Source organism: Lygodium microphyllum, chromosome 21 (genome assembly GCF_053477565.2).
Source record: "Lygodium microphyllum isolate KBCC chromosome 21, Lygodium_microphyllum_v1.1.10, whole genome shotgun sequence".
Classification (NCBI taxonomy): Eukaryota; Viridiplantae; Streptophyta; class Polypodiopsida; order Schizaeales; family Lygodiaceae; genus Lygodium; species Lygodium microphyllum.
This window is the reverse complement of record NC_141155.1, coordinates 116,846,148-116,870,931: the sequence shown is the minus strand read 5'-3', so window position 1 is coordinate 116,870,931 and position 24,784 is coordinate 116,846,148. Positions and strand designations below refer to the sequence as shown.

The 24,784-nt window shown below is 43.7% G+C and overlaps 1 protein-coding gene across 2 annotated transcripts; it reads right to left on the bottom strand.

Annotated features, from left to right (window-relative positions):
• Positions 1-9,694: 9,694 nt before the first annotated feature.
• Positions 9,695-13,665, bottom strand: LOC148018470 (uncharacterized). Of its 2 annotated transcripts, XM_087662213.1 has the most exons (4): positions 13,352-13,665; positions 12,633-12,747; positions 11,962-12,553; positions 9,695-11,655 (listed from the first exon to the last, which is right to left on the bottom strand). In XM_087662213.1, exons 3-4 carry the CDS (start codon positions 12,487-12,489, stop codon positions 10,057-10,059), a joined length of 2,127 nt encoding a protein of 708 aa, XP_087518339.1. In that variant the 5' UTR covers positions 12,490-12,553; positions 12,633-12,747; positions 13,352-13,665; the 3' UTR covers positions 9,695-10,056. The 2 variants fall into 2 exon arrangements, with proteins under 2 accessions (XP_087518339.1, XP_087518338.1); XM_087662212.1 differs by lacking the exon at positions 13,352-13,665 and adding an exon at positions 12,878-12,897 and having other exon boundaries at positions 11,962-12,747.
• Between the last annotated feature and the right edge of the window lie 11,119 nt (positions 13,666-24,784).

The following is a 24,784-nucleotide window of genomic DNA, read 5'->3' as shown; positions in this document are numbered from 1 at the left end:
TACCAACTTCCAGTGGGTTGCTAATTGAACAAACAGAAGATTATCAGTACACCAAGCATCCCATGTATCTTGTTGTTGAGCGTCCACGAACAAATTCCAACTCTTTTCCTTCTTGTCCCTGTGAACCTCTACAGACCAAGACTCCTAAAGCCTCTTCACAATCTCCCACTTAATGTTGTCTGGAAACTTCTCAATGAATGCCAAATCTTCCATGGATGGTCATTCTCTCTGTTTCTGCTCTTCCGTTTGTTCCCAAACAGTTTGCCACCAAGATGCAAGTTTTTGCTGCTTCAACAGGAAGAGGAAACTGTCCATCACATAAAGCATGCATCATGATGGTGATGTGTTTCCGCCATTGTGGGATGAACTTCTTGTGGAAAGTGGCTTTGATTATGAGGAATTTCAACTCTTCAGTGGAAGAAGGAACTTTACAAACATCCATTGAATTATTCTCTTCTTGGCAATGCCATTTCCTTCATTTTCAGCCTCTTCTGGTGCTTGTTGATGGCAAATTTCCCCGGCTGTGCACCAAAAACATGGAGCCCCAAGAGGAACACCAAGGAAAAAGGAATTCTCTTGCAAGAAAATCTATCTTGTAACATCAACAAGCTTGTTTATCATTTTTCATATGATCACAATGAAGAAAAGAACACCAGGCACAACAAATCTTCATGCAGCATCATGTAGATCTCCCACGGTTTTGATAGAATCAACCATATTCTTCAATATCTTCACAAAATCCATCAATAGAACAAAGAAAGCAAAGGAATACACCATCTTTGAATGGAAATACATCACATAGTATTCATCTTCAATATCTTCATAGTCTTCTCTCTCAATCTCTCATATACAATCACTTTGTTTCAGTAGAATTGGCTATATCTGACTCTCTCTCTCTCTCTCTCCATCAATAATACATCATATCCTCACTACAATCTCTCAAAATCACACTCAATAATCCTTCTTAGGTCGTGGATACCCCTCCCAAGAGGTATGCCTGATATGAAGAGTCACCAGAGCCACTACAGTGTCCTTTCATAGCTCACTACTGTCACTTCACTCTAGTCTTCACTTGAGTCTTTGGCAGCTACTTCTTCCAGCTCTTTTGCACTTGTATTCACCTCTTTCCAAGGCTAGAAAACTTTTCCAAGCTACACTCTCATCCATCAGAACACATACAGAAGCATACAGAACAGTCTACAGAACAGTACCAGAACAGCTACAGTACAGAACAGAACAGAACAGAAGCTCTACAGAAGACCTACAGAAGGTTACAGAAGGTCATCAAAACCTCATAACTCATTCTCAAACCATTCCAAACTCTCACAAACCATTCAATAAGCTTTCTCAAGATCTCAATCTTCATCAATCAATACTCCATCCCTCTTTATAGAAGGCAATCAGAACAAAACAGAGCAAAATAGAAGGTATACAGAACCTATCAGAACATCACAGAACCACCAACAAACATCATGAACTTCCAAAACACCATCATTATCATCCAAAACACTCTCAAACCACTTCCAAATCAATCAATCATCTCATAAAATCAACCATTCAGCTCTCAAAAACAACAAAAATCAGCCAAAAAACAAGTCATTTCAACACTCAACAATGAATGTGTGTTGGTCCATGCAATGTGGGTGATTTTTGCTTTCGGAAGCATGGCTTTGTCGCGGTTCTTTGTAGGGTCAATGGTCTTGCGGTGATCAGGCATTGAACACTTTCACACAAGAACCTGTATTATCCTGCATTCACTTGTCACTTCGTGAGAGTATATGCTCTCTTGTGTTAAGTACATCAAACCAATGCAATCATGTTAAGACATAATTTTTCAGAATTCTATGATGTCTATTGGGATGCCTATTTCCTTGCTTGTTAAGGTCGCATACAGTAACGAGAGGTAACGGAAATGTGTACAAGTGGGGATCTTGCCCCTTTACTCATCAAAAAACAAAATGTGCTGGCATGCTGACTTGTCGAGCTACTTGTACATCAAAGGGGTTTAGTCGATAAGTACGAGGCGGGGTGAGTCCGGTTGGCTAGGCGATCGGGGCGGTGCTAGTGCGGGGCTCCCGTGAGGCTGGGCAGGGAACATGTCGGCTGGGACATGAATGGTGTAGTCCCAGGCCGTGACCGTTTTCAAAATGTCTTTAAACAGTTCATTAAATTCTTCCCTATCCCTGGCCGCCTTGTCACTTTGTGAGCACCTGGTGCCCGAGCGTGCGTTGGGGGCCTGTGCAACTGGCGTTGCCCCATTTTGTGTGCCTCCCTGAGCTTCTGCTCCCCTAGCCCGCGAATTCTTCAGCCTTCATCCGGGGCGGTGTCGCTTGGGGCCGCGTTTCTTGGCATACCTTTTAAGAGTGGGCACGTAGCGCACCGGTGGAGGGGCATGTGTTGCATGTTCCCGTCGGTTGCTACGGAGAGCGTCCTTGCAAGCTAGCTGCCCTTGGTTCTCCATGTTTTCCTTGCGGGGGGCCTGTAAGATGCGAATCAAGGATTAGGATTTGTCACATGATAAGACCATTCATATGTAAGGGGTTATAGTGCAGATTATCAAGCGCATAGGACGAGAAGGGGAGGGGTAGGGCATGCAGTGCTTGTTGCAGAGGGATGGCCCCCGTGATGTATATTTAGCCTCCTGCCATTAGCATACCTTGGTTTACGCCGAGTTACATCGGCCGGCGGTCATGGATTTAGGCAAGGCTCCTCCTCCAAAGGATAGACCAGAAAGGGGGAAAGGTGTATAGAAAGGGATGGTACCCCATCTACACCATCGGAGTCGTTGGTCAAGGCTTCCTATGGCGGTAATGAGGGTTGCATGCCCTTCACTTAGAGGTGGGAATGGTCACACGACTTTTAAAAGTGTGATGAGAGGAGGACCTGAGGAGCTTAGCCTGTCAAACCCAACTCTTCTCCCTGCGCTTGACTATCATTGCTTGTGTGTGTTGATATTGTTTATACATGGTGACACAAAAATCAGTGTTTATTTATATACATATTTATGAATCCATGTCACTTCACGAGGATAAGAACCAATTGTAGAACTGGGGGTTGTACTGGAGCGTGGCGCATGCATCCAGCACTCGTGGCAGCTTACTTAATACCGATAGATATTTTGCCACATCGAGCAGCATGGAACCTTGTCCGAGTCTACTGGCAATGTGTAACTCCTCCTCAATGAGAACCTTATCAATCAGAGGGCTCTCTAGGCTAGTTGTAGCTAAGTCCGCACCCCGAATGCCAATTAGCACTCGAAGGGAAGTTGGTGCCACATAGGTTGGGTCCCTTTGGGATCGCCATTTGGCTAATCGCTCCTCAGAGACTGTCATGATCTGAGCTCCTAGTTTGGCCATTACAATGCGGGTTTCGCACCAACGCTGCTCAAATTGACTCTAGCATGCTGTCAGTCGCTTTAGTTGCTCTATGTCTATGAGATTCGGTCGGTAGAGCACTTCATTGAATGTGACGGTTAAGCACAGTTCGTCAGCCTCCTCGTCAGAGATGAGTCGCATGCGTTCATACAGGAGCCTGTCATAGTGCTCGTTAAGATGTTCTTGCTCTTCCCAAGATAAAGGGAAGGACAAGTAATCTCCAAGCTGCTCCTTGGGGATTGTGCCCATGTCCGCAAGGACGTAGACATGTGCGACCACTTTGAGCTTAGCATCCAACTCAGTTAAGCATTCTGTGACACTTCTATGTTCAATGAGGGCTTGCTTGGTTGCTATCTCATGCAAAGTTCTAAGAGTTTCCTTAGGCTTTAGCATGGCTGGGGGCTCAGGCCTAGATGAGCAAGATTGGTCAACGCTAGGATTTCTTATGCTCTTGGGGTTCTCACATTTCTCCTGAGGTTTTGCTGTTATTTCGTCATGGTTCTTCTCGATTGTGACTGGTAGGACCTTGTCACCCTGTTGTGACAGCGTTGTATCCACTCTTGATTGATCAATGTGAGTTCTATTATCAGTGGATAGAGTGTTGCAAGCAACTATTGATGGCAACTGTTGCTTTGGTTTTTCAAAGCACACGGATGTGTCTGAGGGTTCACCGCTATTAGGAGAGGCATTAATGTGTTCATTGGTGGATGGACTCGATGCTTTATTCATCAGCTCTCCAGCGCCCTTCATCTCAATGTTCTTGGGGTCCACAACCACCTGCAACTGTTGTTGTTTTCGTTGTTTTCTCCTCTTTTTCTTGGTTAACGCAGGTGCATCTAACATCTCAGGACCCTGGGCTATATCGACCATTGATGTGCTTGGTCGGGCCTCACCATTTCCCTTCTCTAGTGTGTCCTTATGGGACATAGCCGTGGTTTGCTAAATAGCCTTGCCGGGTTGTGAGGGCACAACTGCCGCTCTTTTCGAAGAGTCTAGCTTTTCAACCAACTCGGCCTTGCTCTCGTTAATAGGCTTGACAGTTACGTCAGCACCTCCCTTGCCTTCCCCTCGAGGTTTGCTGAGGTCACCCTTGCTAAAGGTCGTGACTATCCTCACACCCGGTAGTGTCAAGTGTATCCTCTGAGCTACGTAGTCAGCCTCACACTTGGTAGCCTTTTTGAAGGGCCTTCCTAGGAGGATTTCCTTTCCACCATTCTCACTATTGGGAGGAACATAGAACATTCCTAGGAGGATTTCCTTTCCACCATTCTCACTATTGGGAGGAACATAGAACAGGAGTGGCAAGCTTTCTGTTTCAATTGTTACAAGGATTCTGCACTTTCCTAGAACTGCTTGTGAGTGTTCCCCGTAAGGATTAAGAGTTGCATCAGTCGGTGTGAGATCTGATTGGCCTAGTAGGGTCCATGATTCATAGGTTAAGATATTAAAATCTGCTCCTTCATCAATTAGAGCATCAATAGTATGCTCTCTTTTCGCAGTGAGTTTGACCCTAAGATAAGCAGGTGGTACTATGTCTTCATCTTCCGGGTCTTGGCTTGCAAATTTAAGCCTTTTGACATATGCCCTTGAGTTCTCGACTACACGACCAAATGTGGATTCTCCACTGCTATCTTGGATCGTCAGTGCAGTGCTATTCAAGGTACATCTCTCGTCAAGAGTGTCATGTCTAGTCATCTTCGCATTTGTAGCTTGCTGAAGTTGCATTTTTCTCTAACTAGTCACGATTTGAACACAATGTCTTTGTGTTCTCGTGGTGTAGCCTTTTTTCCCTTGATGGATAGATTGGCCCATTGATATTCTAGGGTCTCTGTTTCTCTCTGTTCGGGTATGGGTTTTTGGTTGCTCTATTGCAAGTGAGACTCCATGATGGTGCAGAGCCATTGCTACACTAGGGTCTAATTTGGAGGACTTGTCACAGCGCGTGTTTTCTCTCCAACCTACTTGGGGAAGGTGCGGAGGGGGGCAAAGCCCCCTCTGCGGGGGTCCGGGGGGGCAGTCCCCCCCGGCCCGTAGGGCCGTTACGGTAAAATCCATACACAACTTGGAGGACCGTTTATAGCCAAATTTTGAACTACGTACTCTAAATTTTAGCCCAGTGATGGATCTGTGATGTGCCTTTAGCTCTACGTAGCCTTTGGGGTCAATCTTGGGGTTTAGATGTGTCAAAATTTGTGTTCTAGATGCCTGTCCGATTTTGACACTTTTTTGTCCGATTTTCAGATGTCCAATTTTCAAGAGTCCGATTATCAAAATCAGACGTCAGATTTTAGGTTGGTCCGATCGGCCCAATGATCCGATTTTGGTCACGTCCGATTCTGGGAGTCGGATCGAAAAAGTGGTCCGATTCTGGGAATCGGATCGGACAGGGTAGACCGGTCCGATTCTGACTGGTCCGATTCTGGGTGGTCCGAGTGTCCGAGTCTAACGGGTTGGTCCGATCGAACAAGCGTCCGAGTCCGAGTGGTCCGATTTCCAAAATCAGATGTGTTGGTCTAAGTCCGAGTGTCCGAGTGGTCCGAGCGTCCGATCCTCAAAATCGGACGGGTTGGTCCAATCAGACGGTTGTCCGAATGTCCAATTCTCAAAATCGGACGTCCGATTCTGGGACTCGGACGGCCTAGTCCGACGGCGCGGACAACGGCCTGCGAGTTGCACGCGATGCCTCTAGGCTGACGTCTACTACACCAAATCGTCCAACGCCTTCCAGATAGGTGCATGACACTACAAGGGAATGCCAGACATGCTTGGAACCACTGTGGTGGTCGAATCGAACGGCACTCCAAGGATCTGTGCCCCTATTTCCCTGTTTTAGCCTGTTATACAGCAACAGAGAACCCTACTGTTTGTTTCTTTTTCTTTGTTTTTTCCTATCCTAATGCATCCAATCACAAAGTAAATTCCTACACTACTTCATTCCACAACATAAATCTCAAGAAAGCAAAACACCTACTTGCCAAGGAGATCGAATACCATCTTCAACCCCCTCGCTTCCTACTTATCTACCTCAAGCACTGGTTCAGGGAAAATCCTACTCCAGTGCTCGATTCAAAGCGCGCAAGCGCTCAAGGCTTGAATCCGTTGGTCCCGGCAACGGAACCAAAATGTGGGAGCTTTCACTCAACCGCCAAGACCCATAGACCGCTTATTGTTTCAAGCGTTCCGAGCTGAGCACTAATGGCTACCTCTCACATAACCGACGCGCCATCCATATCTACGGGTGTAGTAAGCTTACCTCCGTGCCGTTCGAGTTACCTCCTCTCCCGCACACTCCGGTGGCTCCACGATCCAAGTGCAAGCTTCAAGCAAGCTCCATCCTCAAGCTCCACGCTCTAAGCTCCATTGCCGCGAGCAAGAGAAGAGAAGAGAAGAAGAGAGGAGAAGATGGAGAGCTTCTCATCCTCGGTCCCTCACCCTCACACACTCACTTCCTCACACTCTCACACTCCCTCTCTCAAGCACAAGCTCAAGTAAGCAAGAAGAAGGAGAAGAAGAAGAAGAAGAGGAGAGCCACTTTTGGCCACACACAAGAATGAGCTTCTCATTCACTTTTCAACTTTATATACAAAGCCCTAAATCCCTTTTGGGCGGTCATCCCCTTTTCCCCTTTTTACATGGCCGGCCGTAGCCTTGGCCCTTTTTCCCATTGTCCTTCTATCTTCCTAGCTTCCTTTCCACCGCCCATCTACATTTACAAATTGCACGGGTGAGAGCCTGGCACTCCTTGAATTAAACCATGATGCACTTGCGCTCTTTTACAAAAGTTTTGACTTGTGCTTTTCCTTGTGCGCCTTTCTCCCTTATTTAAGACTCTTCTCCTTGTGCGTCTTTGTCTTCCGTTTCTCTTTTCCTTGGCCTTTGTCTTTTTCTTCTGCTTTAGCTTTTCTGGATTTTCCACCTTCGTTCGTTTGAGGGTTAATACACACACACACACACTCTCTCTCTCTCTCTCTCATGTGCTAATTCTATCATTGATGCTATTGTCTCATCATGTTTCTCTATGCACATGTTTGCTATATATTATTCAAAGCTTTGGTCCTTAGTGATCGTGAACCAATGATCAAATTTCCAAGCTTATGTGGTACAAACAAGAAATCCCCTACCTTGGAAAGGTTTGGTATGGAGGGTGAGTAAATTGTCCATGATGACAATTACACCAACTTTGTCTCTTTCACTTTTCAAGGCATCATTTTCTCCATTTCAAGAATCTCTCTCTTTCTGTGTATGTGTGTGTGTGTGTGTGTGTGTGTGATATAATTCTACCACTTATGCTAGAATCTCATCATGCTACTATGTGCAAACGAAACCTTGCGTTATGTTACATGCAAGTAAGCATGCAATCCTTTGTTGTTTTGCTATTGATACGTCATGCCACTACTTACTTTCTTGAAAAATGCGATGGTAAGTGAGGGAAACACATAGCAAGCAAGGATTTGTTCAAGAGGATCTATGTATAAATCGTGCGTTGCAAGTATATGCCATGCGACTAGATGGCAAGACCACCACATGATTGTAACCAAGATCAGTGCTTGATCATGCTAGCATCTTCATCATGCACAATAGTGCCAAGATGCACATACTAACAGGATGGAGGGCATTAAGATACAGCTAGGTCAAACGGAGTACCAGGGCCAAGGACTTAAGCACCCACATTGACCAAGCTTTGACATTTTTCTACTTCTTCATCTCTATTTCCAAACTCACATTGTACAAGTGCATGAATGAGACCTCATGTGTATTCTCGTTCCTTTGGATATTGCCTTCTCTTCTCCCCTCCATCTATTAATCAAGCTCACCAACATGGTCATGGCAGCGTAGTGGATCAGGTAGTTCCTGGTGTGCATGAGTTCAATCCCTATGACATGCTTCCCCCACGACACTATTGAATTGGCACACATTACAAAAATATCTATCGATTAGGCTTGTGTATAAGAATCGATTAGTTTTTGTGTTCAAGCACACACACACATACACACACACACACACACACACACACAGGTTGTACCTAACCCTCACTCTTAATCACTAGATTGAGTACAAGGAACCAGGATTTATTAACCAGTGCCAACATGAGCATCCATAACAAATTAACATCTTCCTGTCGGCTCCACTTTATTCATCCTTCTACTATACTAGCTTCACATATTACAACCCAATCCTTCCTTCTTCTTAGCTTGTAGCATGTGCACAGTGTGCCTCTCTAATCCCCCTATGCACAAAGGGCATCTTTCTAGGATTCCTATGTTTCTCACAATGATCCATACATGAGATGGCCCTTGCCCTTTTTTGGAGGTAATTAATGTTGGGTATTGTTCTTCCATGCAATGTTTGAAGGAGTTTCCATCCACCCTAAAACCGAAGGGAGTTTTTAAGGAGTTGCAACTCTCTGTATAGTTTATAAATAATAAATATTACAGAGTAAAGAAGTAAAGATAAGACGTGTTGAAGGGGATCACGCGTCAGCAAAACACTAGCCTTTGTCATGACCCACTTGTGCTCCTGTGCGTGTCTAGCCGCCCGCTTGCATCCCAGCTCACACGCATCAACCCACGGGCCATCCATATACCCTTTGAAATGCGCCCGCCCACATGCTCTGTCGCTTGTGTGCTGCGGGAGCCCCGGCTATATGCTACCTTCGCAAGCCTACCAAACTCCCCATCTGTCTGAACTCTGGTGGGAAGCATTGGCCTGGTGTTGTGCTTTGCAGGCCGGCCTCTGGGGGAGAGAGCCTAGGAATGAGTGGACGCGATGTGCACCTATATTGCACTCAATATTTTTACCATATTTCTTCCTAGCAAACTGCCGCATTTGCGCTATTTTCATGTCTTGGTTTTGCTAAACGATAAGGCTGTGTCAAAAAATGGATCCAAGAGACCTTAAAATGGTGGACTTCCATTAGTGATCCATGGCTGGAGCCTGGTTGTGGAGAGTACAGATACAAAGTATATTGAACTTGCAAGTGGGAGCTTTGAGTGCAATGCTAATTAATCTGCTCCAAACCAAAGTAAGGAACGTGACGACAAATGGAATTATTGCCTAAAACTAATCGAAAAAAGGAGAGACGTGCTATTTGGAGGGGTGAACTAAGGATTACCGCAAGGGTGAATCAAACAGGTCAAGGAATCGTGAAGGCTTTTGGTATTTTGCCGAGCTACCCACTAAACTTAATAAAAGTTTGAAGAATTGTGAGCATATAATCAAAAAGCAATATATAGACATCTCTCCGTCTAAGTATTGCGTCCTCTACACACAAATTTGTCCATTTCAACAGATTTGAATTCATTACAGGACGTTCAATCCGCATGTTCAGAAAAATCAATATCAACACGCCTAACAGTTTTCCTAATTCTGTTTGCAATTATCGAAAAGAACAAATTCCAAAGCAGTTAATCCATTTCCTTTACTGGCCTAGGTTAGTGCCTTCCTGCTCTCGGATAAATCGTCAATTGGCAACGGTGTGATGCAAATCGTCATGATGCCAGAATCCGATTGAAATATAGCCTCTTTCTTCTCATAGTATTGAAGTACAGATCAGGAATTCTGTATTAATGTATCTAATTGTGTGTAATCAATGGATGCCGGCTGTGGGTCATTAGCATCATCATCGACGCGGTTCTCATGGTCATTGCAGTTTGGGACACGGCTCTTAATAGTATGAATGTGTCTATAATGATGTACTGACCGCCCCATTGACCTCTCCATGGCCAAACGCAAGGCCATCACCATCATTATCATCGTCAGCATGTGGATCATCGTCAAAAAGTGAACGTCGACCGTCATCCTCATCATCAGCGGCAGCAGTGAGCTCAATATTGTGCTTGTGATAAAGAAAGGAGGGAGGCTGGCAGCTAATGTTGCAGCTCTGCATGTGGAGGGGACGTTGTGAACGGCCTGTGACAGCAATTGCAGGGTTGTTGACTGATGAATTATTAGCTGAGAGACATGCTGGACGGCTTACAGTACCGATACTGCTGCTGCTGAACGTCATAGTAGTACTGTCCTGCGCGTTCCGCTCCTGGTGCAGCTGCTGGGGAGATTCATTAATGGTTAGAATTAAGGCACTGGCTGGGGTCGCCGGGCGGGGGATAGAATTAGTAGCTGCTGCGCCAGTAGACGCAGGGGGCGGGGGCGGATTATCATGAGGAAAATGGCGGTCGACAGTATTGACGCCCTTTTGCCTGCGCATTTCCAAGACTCGGCGGTGGGAGTTGGAATGGAGGGACTCAACGAAGGTGGGGCTGGCGGCGGGCCTGTACTCAGGCAGCAACCTCCCCGACTTGAAACGCACCCCGCACGCATTGCACAGCGTCTTGGGCCCCATTGGGCCCGCCCTCCATTGCGGAGTCTTCAGCGTCTGGCAATGCAGGCATTTCCTCACCATCACCATCCCATCATGATTCACATCACGGTCAGCTTGCATACTATCATCGCCTAGTAATCTGTAATCGACTGCCTCTGGCGTTGTAACTTCCTTCTGCTGCATTAGCTGTATATTGGACTTGTTGCTTCTCCTGGGCCCTGACGGCACATTGGACTTGCTGGGCATCGACGATGTGATGCCTATTCTCCTCAGCCCCACATGGTATCGACGATCAGTCGACGTTGCATCTATGTATCCAGGCTGGTGTCGCTGGCGCTGTGCATGACGATCAGCTGCAGTCGACGTGCAGGAATCTGTGTTTAGATGGAGGTGAGATGGCCTGTCGACATTGTAATTCATGGCAGCAGACATAAGAATGCGTGCGTTCCACAAGCACACTCCGCTCCTGTTTCGCTTGCTACGAGCTTTTGCGGGAACTACGTTAGCAGCGGCTGCAGGTCCGGACTGTGGAGCCTCCATCTCCGGTGCAGCTGCGCTGCCGCCAGCTCTTTTGATGCTGCCACAACTTACCCTGCTGCCTCTAGTATCGCCATTCGACACGACGTAATCTACCTTGCCAGAGGTGGTTGCATGCGCTCGAATGACGGGCCCCCGCCCTGTCGTAGTACTATCGCTTTCTAGAACAGAAATTGGGCTCGCAGAAATACCCAGCTGCTCCTGCACCCCCGCAGGACGATTGTCAATGATGTTGCAGTTGCTGCTGCTGCCTTGCAACATAATATTGGTGCTGTGCCGGTCCTGCAGGTTGTGGAAGGTGCCCGCGTGCTCTCCTTCGGGAAGGAATTCGCTATCGGCCCATACATTGGCAGCACAGGTTTCGTTGCCACAAAAGGATTGCTCCACGAATTGGGAGAGCCATTCCAGCTCAGCAAAATCGTCACACTGCCAATGTGGTAAAAGAGGGTCACTAGTGAGTAGTGAAAGTAAAGCAGCAATCCTTAATTGTACAACTCGATGGAGGAACATTAAAAAATCCGGAGCTGGTTTTACTGGTATAGATGTGGGATTTAGACTAGGATTGATTCATACGTTTTCACGATTTGTCCAACAAGGTGGCCGCTATCTGATCGAATTGAAGTTACGGAAGGCAGCTGTAAGAAAGCGAACGCTGCAGCCTTTTTGATTGGATATTTTCCTTGCGAGTAAAAATCAAGAAACAGAGAGAGAGAGAGAGAGAGAGTCTCTTACAGGTACACAGAGGCCCTCATCGTGCTCCATGTCGGAATGCAAGACACTGATGCAGCTAGCGGTTGGTGGAGCGCTGTTGTTGTTCAAAAGGGTGGAGAACGAATTCGACGTAGAAGAAGTGACGAGGCTCGTTTTGTCGCTTTTGCAGCCGTTGTTGCCAATTATGGTACTGGCGGCGCTGTGGGTAATCGAGCTGTTAGTGCAGCTGTGATCAGTGCCTCCTGAAGCTCTGCCAAAGATGGGGGCGCCGATATCTTCGTAGGAGAAATCAAGCAAGTCATCGAGTGCTAACAGTTCGGCGCCGTGGCTGTCTAGCACGAGCTGCTGCTCCTGATATTCGGCAGTTGCAGAAGAAGCTGAAGAAGAAGAAGAAGAGGAGGAGGAGGAGGAGGAAGAGGAGATACCAACCGCCGATTTGGGCGCAGAGGCCGCGAAGACGGTGCTGTAACAGGACATTTTGTCAGGGACGGATGTATGTGCCTGATGCAGTTGCCCCAACGGCAGAGGAGAAGAGTTGGCAAAGTCCATCCTCCCTCTCTCTCTCCCTCTCTCGACGAGAGCACTGCCCCCCTCGCACACGCACCACCAGCAGCTGTAGCCTCTTCTTCAGTACAATTACAAACAACCACGCTTTGGCACTAAATGCAGCTAAAGTGCACTGGTCTCACCACCTGGCAACAAGAAGCCCGTGAAAGCAGCCTCAAATTGCACCCCTCGTCACGCAATTGTTCTCTTCCGGCGCGCTGATTCCACCTTACCTCTTATAACGTCTTCTTAGACCTGCCCCTGCATTTGCAGGAAAATAATGAACCCTTTACATCAAACCGACTCAGGACGCAAACTCTATGTAGCCGTAATGCTAAGTGTTTGGCCGAAATAACAAACACATAATTAAGCATCGAATAGCTATGCATACCTATGGGATTGATATATATCGCCTCATGAAAGTACATTCAATGTATACGCGGTTCTCATGCCAGAAAAGTATGCAAGTTGGAAGTCGATTTGCGAGTTCAAACAGGATACGTCTTGACTAGGACATGGCGTATGATGTTCCTCAAGCATTCGTTCCAAGCAAGCATTTTTTTCCTTTATATATGTAAATATATAGAAAGAGAGAGAGAGAGACGCACACACACACACAGAGGGGGGGTGGGGGAAGAGACACAGACACACAAATAGGGAGAACCACAGTACCTGCACAATTCAGCTTTCAAAAGGATGGGAATGAAACAACAATGTGAGAGAAACCCATTCTTATGTGCCATGCAGCTACAGATTACTACTTAAAAATTGGCGGATGAACCCAACCTCTACTGCTAACTCTAATTAAGTTGAAACAGATTGCTAGAAGACCGAGGACGACTAATCAGGCATGCTGAGGACTCACAAGGACGTCATGGCAGCGTGAAGTAGCTTGTTGAGTGAATAACGACGGAGCTTGTGCTTGATTGGACAAGAAGATGAAATTGCTGGTCGTCCCACACAACCATAAACGATATTGCACAGGCATGGGAGAGAGTGTGGTCTCTCTGAGAGAGAGAAAGAGAGAGAGAGAGAGAGAGAGAGAGAGAGACGCAAAAAGAGAGGATCTGAGCGTTTCAGGAAACTCTTTGAAGCCAGAATCAACGACGAATCACCAACGTATCAGGAGAAAGGATTCAGAGAGAAGACCAGGGATTCATTGATTGAAAGAGAGAGAGAGATGCAGTGTGCCAAAAGGAGCACAAGGGGGAGTAGGCCGGAGCGTGGAAGGTTCTAATAATTAGTCCCAAGCACACGTGGCAGTTGCAAAGGGTTGTTTGGTCCGTACACTTTATGTTTATGTACTCCATACAGCCCGCTAAGAAGCCCGTCGCACGGGCCCGTTTAGGGTAGAAGCACTGCCCCCTTCGCTAACACTAGACATAAGGAGAGATCCCAACGTCAAAGCCTCACGATGTAGGTTCCTACCTTGGGAAAATATGGGTTCATTTCATATTGTCTAGTGTCAAGAATCATTTGTCCCGAATTCATGTTTGGAGCTCCTCCCATTCTTTGCCACAGTTTGGCACCATGTCTGTGCCCATCATGCAGACAACACCCCCTTCTCTGTTTCATCATGATCCTGGCATGGCGGGCTCCCTACAAAGAGCCTTCGGCAAAATACTGGGTAATCCATTGTTCAATTGTCTCTCTTCTCAATATGCAAGCCAAGGGCATCTCTCGAACCTATTGGGCAATATGCAAGCCAATATTCAAGAGGAGGTGGAGACAGACTGCCTTTTGGGAATGGAGCTGTCCACCTGGGAGGTTCTGCAGAACAACTGGCAGGATTTGATAGTAGAAGCCTCGCAAACCAAAGGGAGAGCCTCCAAAAAGCTAAAGGAGCAGACAACATTTCAACTCCTAGAGGTTAGCAAGGATTTCCTCAACAATGCGAACATCAGGCTCAAGCAGGAGCTCAAAAAGGTCTGCAAGACACCACCACTCCCCCCAAAGCGCCCCCGGAATCTGGGCAGCTAGAAAATTCAACAAGTATGCCAGGTAAAAAAATTTGTCTCTCAGTCCCTGCTTTGGAGTTAAAGAATAGCACTTATTGGTCTATGTCATGGGGCACGCCCCCCCATGGAATTTCTCAGAAACTGGGTCAAGCTGAATTGGGAACCACTAGGTAGGAAACCCCTGGTTATTCAATACCTCACAAACAACTATTTCTTTTTCCTCTTTGAGAGTGAGCAAGCAGCCCTAACCCTATTAAGCCATGGACAATGGATGCTACGGAGCTCACCATTGTCCCTCTTCAAATGGACTCCTGAGTTCGACCCCTCTGGTCCTAAACCGACTTGTGTTCCGATTTGGGTTGAATTCCCAAACCTTCCGTTGAACCTATATCCCTTCTTGAAAACCCTAGCTGCTCCCCTAGGTAGACTGTTAGGACAAAGGCCATACACGGATTTTAACCCGCGGTGGCATCCTCAACTACTCATAGAGATTGACCTTAGCAAAACCCTAATAGATTCATTGTTGATTACTGATTCCAGAGGGAAACTTTGTGAAGGACCAACCTGTCCTTTACAAGATTCTTCCAAATGCTTGCTTCAAGGGTCTCAAAACGTGACACTTCATTCGAAATTTCCCTGAATGGAAAGGTAAAGAGAGCCCAGAACCCAACAAGGAGAACTCCCCTCTGAAAACCGATAACCCACAAGATGATGGGTTTCAATTGGTTAACAGGAAGGGAAAAAGCAAGAATCAGTCAACCCAGAAACAAAACAATAATAGCAAGGGCAAAAACACCTACAATAACAGATACTCCCCCCTTCTCATGAACTTAGAGGATGTACTAGCAGGGAATAGTGAAAAGGGGGAAACTAGTAAAAAAAGAGAGACTGGTCTAGTAGAGTCAGACTCTGATGATGTCATAGTTGAAGAAACTCAGGATGAAAATAAAGGGCAGGCAAACCAAACAAATGAAAACCATAAACATACAGAAAACTTAAACATTGACCTCAATGAACAGAATGAAGATGTAGAATTTACTCAAGTAGTGGAAGAGGAACTTCCAATGGGAGGAGAACTTCCTCTTAGTCCTATCCCTGTTGAGAGCCCAACTAAAGAGGGAGGGAGTTTACAAAACTCCAAAAGGAGATACTCAAGTGTAGGACAAAGTGCTAGTAATCCATTTGGTCAAACAAAGAGTCCTCAGAAGAAAGGGAAACAAAAAAAAACATAGTTTTGTTAAATGAATAAACTTAAAATTGTGTCGTATAACATCAAGGGGTTGACTGACCCCACAAGGGGAACTACATTCAAGGAATGGCTTAAAGTTAGTGCCAATTACCCCGCTGTTATTTGCCTACAGGAAATAAAAGTGTCAGGTCCTCCTCTACTCAAAAACCTGCAAACAGTGTCTAAGGAGTATGAATGGTATATGACAAACCACATCAATAGGAGGGGGGACATGCATAGGTGTCTCCATTAAAATTAAGGATCAAATAAGTAAGGTTATGATTGATACAGAGAATAACTGGGCTGCAGTCCTTTTTAAAATCAGGATGAAGTTGCTATTGTCTCAATATATGCCCCTAATATTTCTACTGAAAGAGGCAGGCTGTGGGATTCATTATAGGTCATCAATTGCCCCATTATCATTGCAGGGGACTTCAATATGGTTGAATCAACAAAAGACAGATATTTGGAAAAAGGAACATGTATTGCAGGAACTGAAAAGTGTAAGTGGCTGGTAACTAAAGCCTATCATGGGCTAATTGATGTCAGTGAGCAACTAGGATTCACATGGAGTAACAATCAAAGTGGAGTTTATCTCCAAAGGCTAGACTTGATAGATTTTACATATCGGCAGGTCTGTTGGCCTCTTTTGTTAATCTCAAAGTTAAAGCTCTTGATAACATAGTCATGTCTGACCATAAGCCTATTCAACTAGTCCTCTCTAACTCATCCCAAATAATAAAAGCTGGTTGGTTTCATACTGACCCCAGACTATTTCAAAAAAAAAAAGTTAGGGACACTATCAAAGGAATCTGGACAATGGCCTTCTAGCAGACAGTCTCCCCAGCTCATTCATGGGCTAAATCCATTAAAGACACTCAACAATTTTTTAGGGAAGTCAAAAATAAAAAGTACAGCAGACTAGGGATCATAGAGCTAGACAATACTCAGTGTATAAATCTTTGAAGATTAGGATAGAGACTGGGGAGACCCAATTACAGCCTGACCTAGTCAGAATCAAACAAGAACTTAGATCTGTTGAAGAAAAAGAAGCTATGGACATACAACTCTTCACTAGGCAATGGTGGGCTGGCAAAGCAGACAAACCCACCAGAGACATGTTCCAAGTCCTTAAAAAGAAAAAGGTTAGAGACTCCATCCCATTGTTGAGAAGGAAAGATGGCACACATGCCCAAAACAATGCAGAGAATCTCCTTATAGCTAAGGAATTTTTCTCTAAAATGTTTAGCTCCTCTAGAAAGAGTTCACAAGAGGAGACAACTGCCAAGGCTAAGATAGCAATGGTTAGGAAGAAGGTTGTCCCTCCAAGCTTGGCTGAGATTCTGGATGGGGAGCTATCAGCTATTGAAGTCAGTGACACCATTGACTCTCTAACATTAGGAAAAAGCCCAGGGCTTGATGGCCTTCCGAATGAATTCTTCAAAGAATTCAAAGATTCTCTTATTCACCCCCTTCTCATGATATGCAGAGAATCCCTAAAATTTGGAGCCTTACCCCAGATAATCAATGGAGTAGTCAAACTAATCCATAAGAGAGATGAAAAAAAACTCCTAGCCAATTGGAGACCCATCACATGTCTCACATCAACATATAAGGTTTTTGCCAAAGCCATAGCTAGAAGGCTATCTGATCATCTAGATAATTGGATAAGAAAAGAACAAAAAGGGTTCCTTAAAGGGAGATATATCCTAGACTCAATAATTGCCCTGTGGGAAGGCATTGAACATGCCCAAAAATCCAACCAAGACTTTGTGTTCTTCAAGATTGATTTTGACAAAGCTTATGATAGGTTAGAATGGGATTTTATCCTCCAATCCCTCCATGATATGGGGCTGGGTAGAAAGTTCATCAAGTATGCCAGTACGCTTTTTGGTAATGCCTCCACAAGAATTGCCATTAATGGGGAGATGACTGATTCCTTTCCTTTGAGAAGATCCATCAGGCAGGGTTGCCCTCTTGCTCCCCTTTTGTTTGCCATTGCAGCTGATTCACTAGGTTGGCTCATTCAAGCAGAGATTGATAAAGGCAACATTAAAGGGATTAAACTCCCTAACAACAAAGACATGGTAGTCAACTAGTTTGCTGATGATACAAATAGCACGGTAAATAATGATCCAATTTCATTAGTAGCTTTTTGGAACTGCTTGCAAACCTTTTGCAAGGCTTCTAGTTCTGTTATCAATCCAAACAAAACAGGAATTAAAACACTTATCAGTCCTTGTCCTGGCTGGCTCCTGGCTGCAAGGTGTAAGGAGATTGAAACATGTAAAGTATTCAGACTTCTAGGCATACCCATGGGCTTTGGGATCTCAATGAAACAAAGGTGGGATTGGGTTTTGGAAAAAATCAGGGGAAATTTTGAAAAATGGAAGGGTCTACAGCTCAATATGGCAGGAAGATGTCTGGTTCTGAAACACATACTAATTCCAACCACAATCTACTTCTTGGCTTGCTGGAAACCATCTAAGTCAGGAATGAAGCAACTAGAGCAACTAGGGAGAAATTTTTTGTGGAGTGGGGATGGGGAAAAGTTTGAAGTACCTAAAGTATCTTGGGTTGTTTGCACTACACCTAAGAAATTAGGTGGTCTTGGTCTTCCCAATCCTAGTATTCTAGCTGACAAACTTGCAGCCAAATGGATTGCAAGAAGCATCTTAGGAAAAGAAGAAGACTGGATAACTTTGCTTAAGGCATCCACTAGCAAGTTTCATGTAGAGGGTTGTCCAAAATGGAAAGGCTTAGACCCACTAACAATAACTATTTGTCCAGTCAAACTCAAAGCTAAAGATTGCTCTCCTTTGGCAAAAGGTCTTTGGGAGGCTTGGTTCAAGTACAAGAGTCTGTTAATCCCCTCTTCCCATCCCAACCTCACCCTACCCTGGAGTTCCAAAGACTCCATCTAGTTTAGCTTCTTTCAGGGAGCCATTCTAGATAATCAGATTAACTTAGCCCACAAGCTCTTCAAGAAAGGCATTAGAAGTTGGAGGGACATTTGGGATTCAGCCCTAAAAAGGTGGATGACTGGAACACAACTAAAACGAAAATTCAAATTAAAAAGACAGGAACTGGAATTGATAACTGAAAGGGTACTCTTGTGGGGACCTAATATGTCTGCAATGATTAATCTTAATCACCACTTCAATTACAGGGGAATCTGTTTTATTGGGGACAAACCTCTGTTACCCCTTCCAGACCTATTAGGAAGCAATGCTCCTCTTTGTTTTAAACTAAATAACAGATGGCATATTAATTGGTCAGTAGTACAATGGAATTACAGGTTCGGTAACATTTGGTGGGCTCCCTCAATCCAACCAAAGATGTCTTGTCTAATGTGGCTCATTACTCTCAAACATCTTTGGACTAATGAGAGAGCACTCAAAGTTGGTCTAGGGAATGGACTTTGCCTAAGGTGTGGCCAACAGGTAGAATCAATCCCTCACATATTCCTTAACTGCCCTAAAAATTCTAACATCTGGTGTTTCATGCAGGTCCTTGTCATCAAGTATCACCCCACTAAACTCACTTGGAAGGAGTTATTAATGGGGGAAATATATGGACTCCCTCCCCCAATATGGAATTGGATTATAAGTTATTACCTGTGGAACATATGGATAAGCAGAAACAAGAAAACGTTTGAAAATAATGCTTTGGATCCTATCCATAGTTTTAAATTTGATCTTTGTTTTCAAGTTGAGAAAGATGCAGAAATAATTCTCAAGCAGCATGAAGACAATATGAAGGAGGGACTAGGGAAAGCATTTTCCACTGTGGATGTGGCAACCATACTACTGGACATCAAGAAGAAGGCTGAAAAATAATGATGTAGATATGAATCTTAGGATAAACATCTTGGCATCTAATGCTTAAGTTCAAGCCTATTATGGACTATATGTTTTGTAATGTTGTTATTATGTACTCTCAAGTCAAGGTAGCTTCCCTGTTTTGAAGCAACACTCCCTTAAACAGCTATAAATATACTTTAATACAACTTTAAAGCTTCCATTTAAAAAAAAAAGAATCATTTGTCCCGTACGAGCAATTGCCTGATCAAAGAGAATTCAGAATTTGGTTAAAAATATGAACCACAAGAGACTTTTATTGATTGGATAGAAAATTTATAACTCCTTGTCACAAGGATATCTCTATAAACCCCTAGAATTCATTGATGTTTCCATTTGTCTTGTTAAAATCATTTTAGTAAACAAGATAAATTTGTTCAGTGGAATGGATGACAAGCTGAGGGGAAAGGGAACATGCACCCTTAATTAGCTTGATATAGTCATTAATAGCATTCATTCCATTATTCCATGTGCAGTCCTTTGAGAATTTCCATTGCCACTTGCATGCATGCAAGATGTTTCCACTTTCAAACAATCTCTTGAGAGCCTCATTTAGAAGGAGCTAGTTAGGAAGCTTAGTTCTAAGTAGGACAATGGTGGTCTGAAACTTGACTTTCTTGTAGTTGTTTGCAATAATGATATTGATATGATAAAACAACCAAAAGACAAATGCATGAAAATTAAATCCCCTTCAATGACAAGAAGAGAGCAAGTTAATAGGCTAGCTCTAATAAAAAAGTCAAAACAAGCTTGAGTGGGCTTCTCATTTGCTCATATCAAGAAAAGATATGCCAAGCTCACCTAGAGTGGTTTGTTCTTGAATTTTATGGGAAAACCACCACAAAAAAGAAGAATTCCATTGATGGTTCTCACCACCACATTTTAATCCAAAGCTATGCTCATTTTAAGAAAATATTATTTTTCATGGTTCGAGTTGGATCATGGAGTCAAAGGGAGTACATGCTCAACTATATAATTGGTTACAAGGGTAACCTTGTTTATTCACTACCTTGGAGTTCATCCTTCTCTCTAAACAATACATGTTTTATTTGCAAAGAAGTTGGGCATTATGCTCACAAATGACCCTAAAAAATAAATGCTAATTTCAAGAAGGAAGAAGCTTCTACTAAAGCTAAGGAGCCAAAGTGAATATTAAAGAATAAGAGAATATAAATTTAAGACAAATGATCAATTTAGGCATAGTAGCAAAGGAATTCAAAAGAGTTTAATAGAGACAACCACTACAAGTTGTTGATGGTGATAAGCAAGGTCAAATGTTGTTGAGGGATCCTAATTTAGAAAGAGGGAGGAAAACTAAACATGCATATAGATCCATCTTGAAAGGGAAGACAAGAAAACTCAAAGGCAAATCTTTCTATCACAAAAACCTACAGGGATGTGCACTTGTGGATGAGTTATGGATAAAATTACTATGTTGCCATTTCCACATGATATGTAGGTTTTCTAAAGAATGAACCCCTCGAGAAATTACTATCTTTCATGGAAGGTGAGAGATTGACACTTACAAAGGAGAAAAGACATATACATGCTATCTTAAAGAAAAAGAGATCAGATATCCTCACCTTACAAGACATAAATTTGGGAATGCACTACAAGGATTTGAGCTGGTAGCGACGGCGAGTAGCAGCGTCGCTATAGCGATGCCAATAGTGACGCTCCACAGGGAAAAAAGCGGGCCGAAACCGAGCGCAGCTTTATTTCGCGTTTTCACATTTTGTATTTTGAGAGCGAGAGCGAGGGAGAGAGCGACCGTCGTGAGAGAAGGAGAGGAAGAAGACTTGCCGCCGCCGTTGTTCGCGAAGGAGAGGAGGAGCCTTCATCGCAAAGAGGAGCTACCCCACACTCGCCATATCTCATCGGTGAGTCTCCCTCTCTCTTTCTTTTGCTTGTTTAAGGTTTAAATCACGTTCTCTTTTGCTTGTTTAGGAGAGGAAATGAGAGAGAAAGAGAGGGAGAGGGAAAGAGAGGGAGAGAAAGAGAGGGAGAGGGAGAGGGAGGGAGAGTGCATTCTCTCTCTTCCTCTCCCTTTTGCTTGTTTAAGGTTTAAATCACTTTCTTTTTTGCTTGTTTAGAAGAGGAAATGAGAGAGAAAGAGAGAGAGAGAGAGATAAAGAGAAAGAGAGGGAGAGGGAGAGGGAGAGGGAGAGGGAGAGGGAGAGGGAGGGGGAGGAAATGAGAGAGGGAGAGAAAGAGAAAGAGAGGGAGAGGGAGAGGGAGGAAGAGTGCATTCTCTCTCTCCCTCCCCCTTTTGCTTGTTTAATATTTAAATCACTTTCTTTTTTGCTTGTTTAGGAGAGGAAATGAGAGAGAAAGAGAGGGAGAGGGAGAGAGAGGGAGAGAAAGAGAAAGAGAGGGAGAGGGAGAGGGAGGGAGAGTGCATTCTCTCTCTCCCTCTCCCTTTTGCTTATTAAAGGTTTAAATCACTTTCTTTTTTGCTTGTTTAGGAGAGGAAATGAGAGAGAAAGAGAGAAAGAGAGGGAGACGGAGACGGAGACAGGGAGAGGGAGGGAGAGTGCATTCTCTCTCTCCCTCTCCCTTTTGCTTATTAAAGGTTTAAATCACTTTCTTTTTTGCTTGTTTAGGAGAGGAAATGAGAGAGAAAGAGAGAAAGAGAGGGAGAGGGAGAGGGAGAGAGAGAGAAAGAGAGGGAGAGGGAGAGGGAGAGGGAGGAAATGAGAGAGGGAGAGAAAGAGAAAGAGAGGGAGAGGGAGAGGGAGGGAGAGTGCATTCTATCTCTCCCTCTCCCATTTGCTTTTGGAGAGTGTTAAGATATATTGTGAGAGGGAGAGGAAATGCGAGAGAAAGAGAGGGAGAGGGAGAGAGGGAGAGAAAGAGAAAGGTAACATATATTGGAATGATAGCATATCCATGATTATGGTAATGGTATCCACTTTGCTTTTTTTATGGGTACCATTACATCGACTCCTTAAGAGGGCTAAAAATTAGTCATACACTTTATAAAGTCTAATTAGGAGATTTAAGATGCACAGTAATAGACTTATCGATAATGGTATGCAATGTGCTTTGCCATGGGCCACATACATTGGTGACTCTTTAAGTTGGCTTAAAATTGGTCATATCCTTCATAATGTCCAAGTAGGGGATCTAATTGTGATATGCATAATTCATTGTTTTTGTATTAACTTTATAGGCATAACAAATTAGAAATCATGCCAACTAGTCAACGGAAGGACTAAAAGAAAATGATACCCTAGCTAATGGTCATTATGGTACTTCATCAAAATGAACCCAAAAGTATTGTTATAGAAGAAGAATCCCTTAAATTGAGCATAGGATATTTTCTTCAAATGTTATGACCATGAGTAGAATTGATTGAAACAAATGTTATTACTATAGTTGATAAATTTCATAGAAGGCATTAATTTTAATACGCGATCCTAGGACAAAAAAACCATATTTCTAATATGCTTTTTGTTGAGACTAATTTATTATTAGACTAAGAGATCCTCAATGATGCTCATAAATGGATTACTTATACTCAAAGAGCTCTAGTGCAGTTGTATAAGTAATCCTAGTAGAGCCCCTCTAAGATACTCAAAGTACATCACCTAGAGACCGTAGCTAGGTATATAAGGTATAATGGTTGTACAAGAAGACACCTCAATAATTGACTTATCACCATTAAATCCCAAAGAAGAATCGTGTTCCATCCCCTTCAACTCTATATTCACCTCGTGAAGAACTTCATTAATCATAGCATCCTTGTCACCAATCTTTTTGTTGCAATGATGAAGTAACATATTCATCACTTTTCCTTTTTAGCATCTAAGCCATTATCCAATCTTTTAGTCAAGTCCAAATATTTAGTCTTCGACTCATGAACCTTATGAACCAATGCTTTTTTTTTTTACAATAACGAATAATTATCTACCGGGACAAACAAATTCTTGAGCATGGTATATGGCCAAGATATAACATCAATAAATCTCTCAACTACTATGTACAATGCATTCTTTTTATTAATCAGTAAAGCATTTCTTATATCTTGAAGTTTAGATTTCAACACCATGGATGCATCAATATCAACCTTAATGTTTTACAAAATTTGCTTCTCAAGCTCTTGCAGAGGCTAAAACCTCTCAAGCAAGAGCTTATGGTCAACTTGCAACTTGAAATACATCTCCATAAAGCTATCCATTTGAGCCTCGTTTGATGTAATGTAGATAAGATGGAAAACGAAGAAGGTCTTATTGTTCAAGATCACGAGGCGTATCTTAATCAGCGTGTCCCATGTCCTTGCTCTCAATGCAAGTTGGCAATTAGACGAAAACGCCGATTGTCTATAGAACACGTACGATGATTTGGCGAGTTTCAATCTGAGATCATTGATCAGGTGATTACGGATTTTCAGCAAACGGTAATTTGAAGTTAATATTAATCATGCATTGTACTCGCAAGCTAATTGAAAACCATACACGATAAGATTGGGTCTTGTTGGCAAATTTACTGGTCCAGGGGGGTGATGTCTCGTCCCAAGGGGGAGTGCACCCTTTGCGACCAATTAGAAGAGTTCGTGGATGTGGGATGGATGGAGTGCAGGAGCCAATCCACCACTCGCAAGGCCAATATATACCGTCAATGCCAAAGGAGACAGACAACCTTCCAGACCTACCTACAATCTTGGAGCCTGAGATGGAGGCAATGATCGATGCATTGATTCCCATGGATATCGAGACATCTGATCTGCTTAGAGAGGAAGCATCCATACCATTATATGATGGGTGCCGAGTATCTCAGTTGAAGACATTGCTTGCACTCTTAAGTGTGCAAGCAAAATACAGGTGGAGCGATACGAGTGTGACCGAGTTATTCAGATACCTTGCACATAAGCTTCATTGATTATTATTTTTTTACACTATTACTATAAATATTTGTGCTTTTTCAAGGTATTTTATGATTTTTTTCAGGTTATTGAAATATCATATATTACCACCTGCAAATACCGTGCCTGAGTCTTGTGATGATGCACGACATATTTTATGGAAGCTTGGCATGGACTACAATAACATCCATGCATGTATCAACTATTGCATACTGTTTCGAGATGAACATGAGACTATGGATACATGTCCAAAGTGTGGTGCTCACAGGTATCGACAGGACTTGCAAGGGCAAACCATCCCTCAAGAAGTTCTCAGACACTTTTCGCTCATCCCCCGCATAAACCACATGTTTCGTACGTCCGGCATGGCAAGATTGACGACGTGACA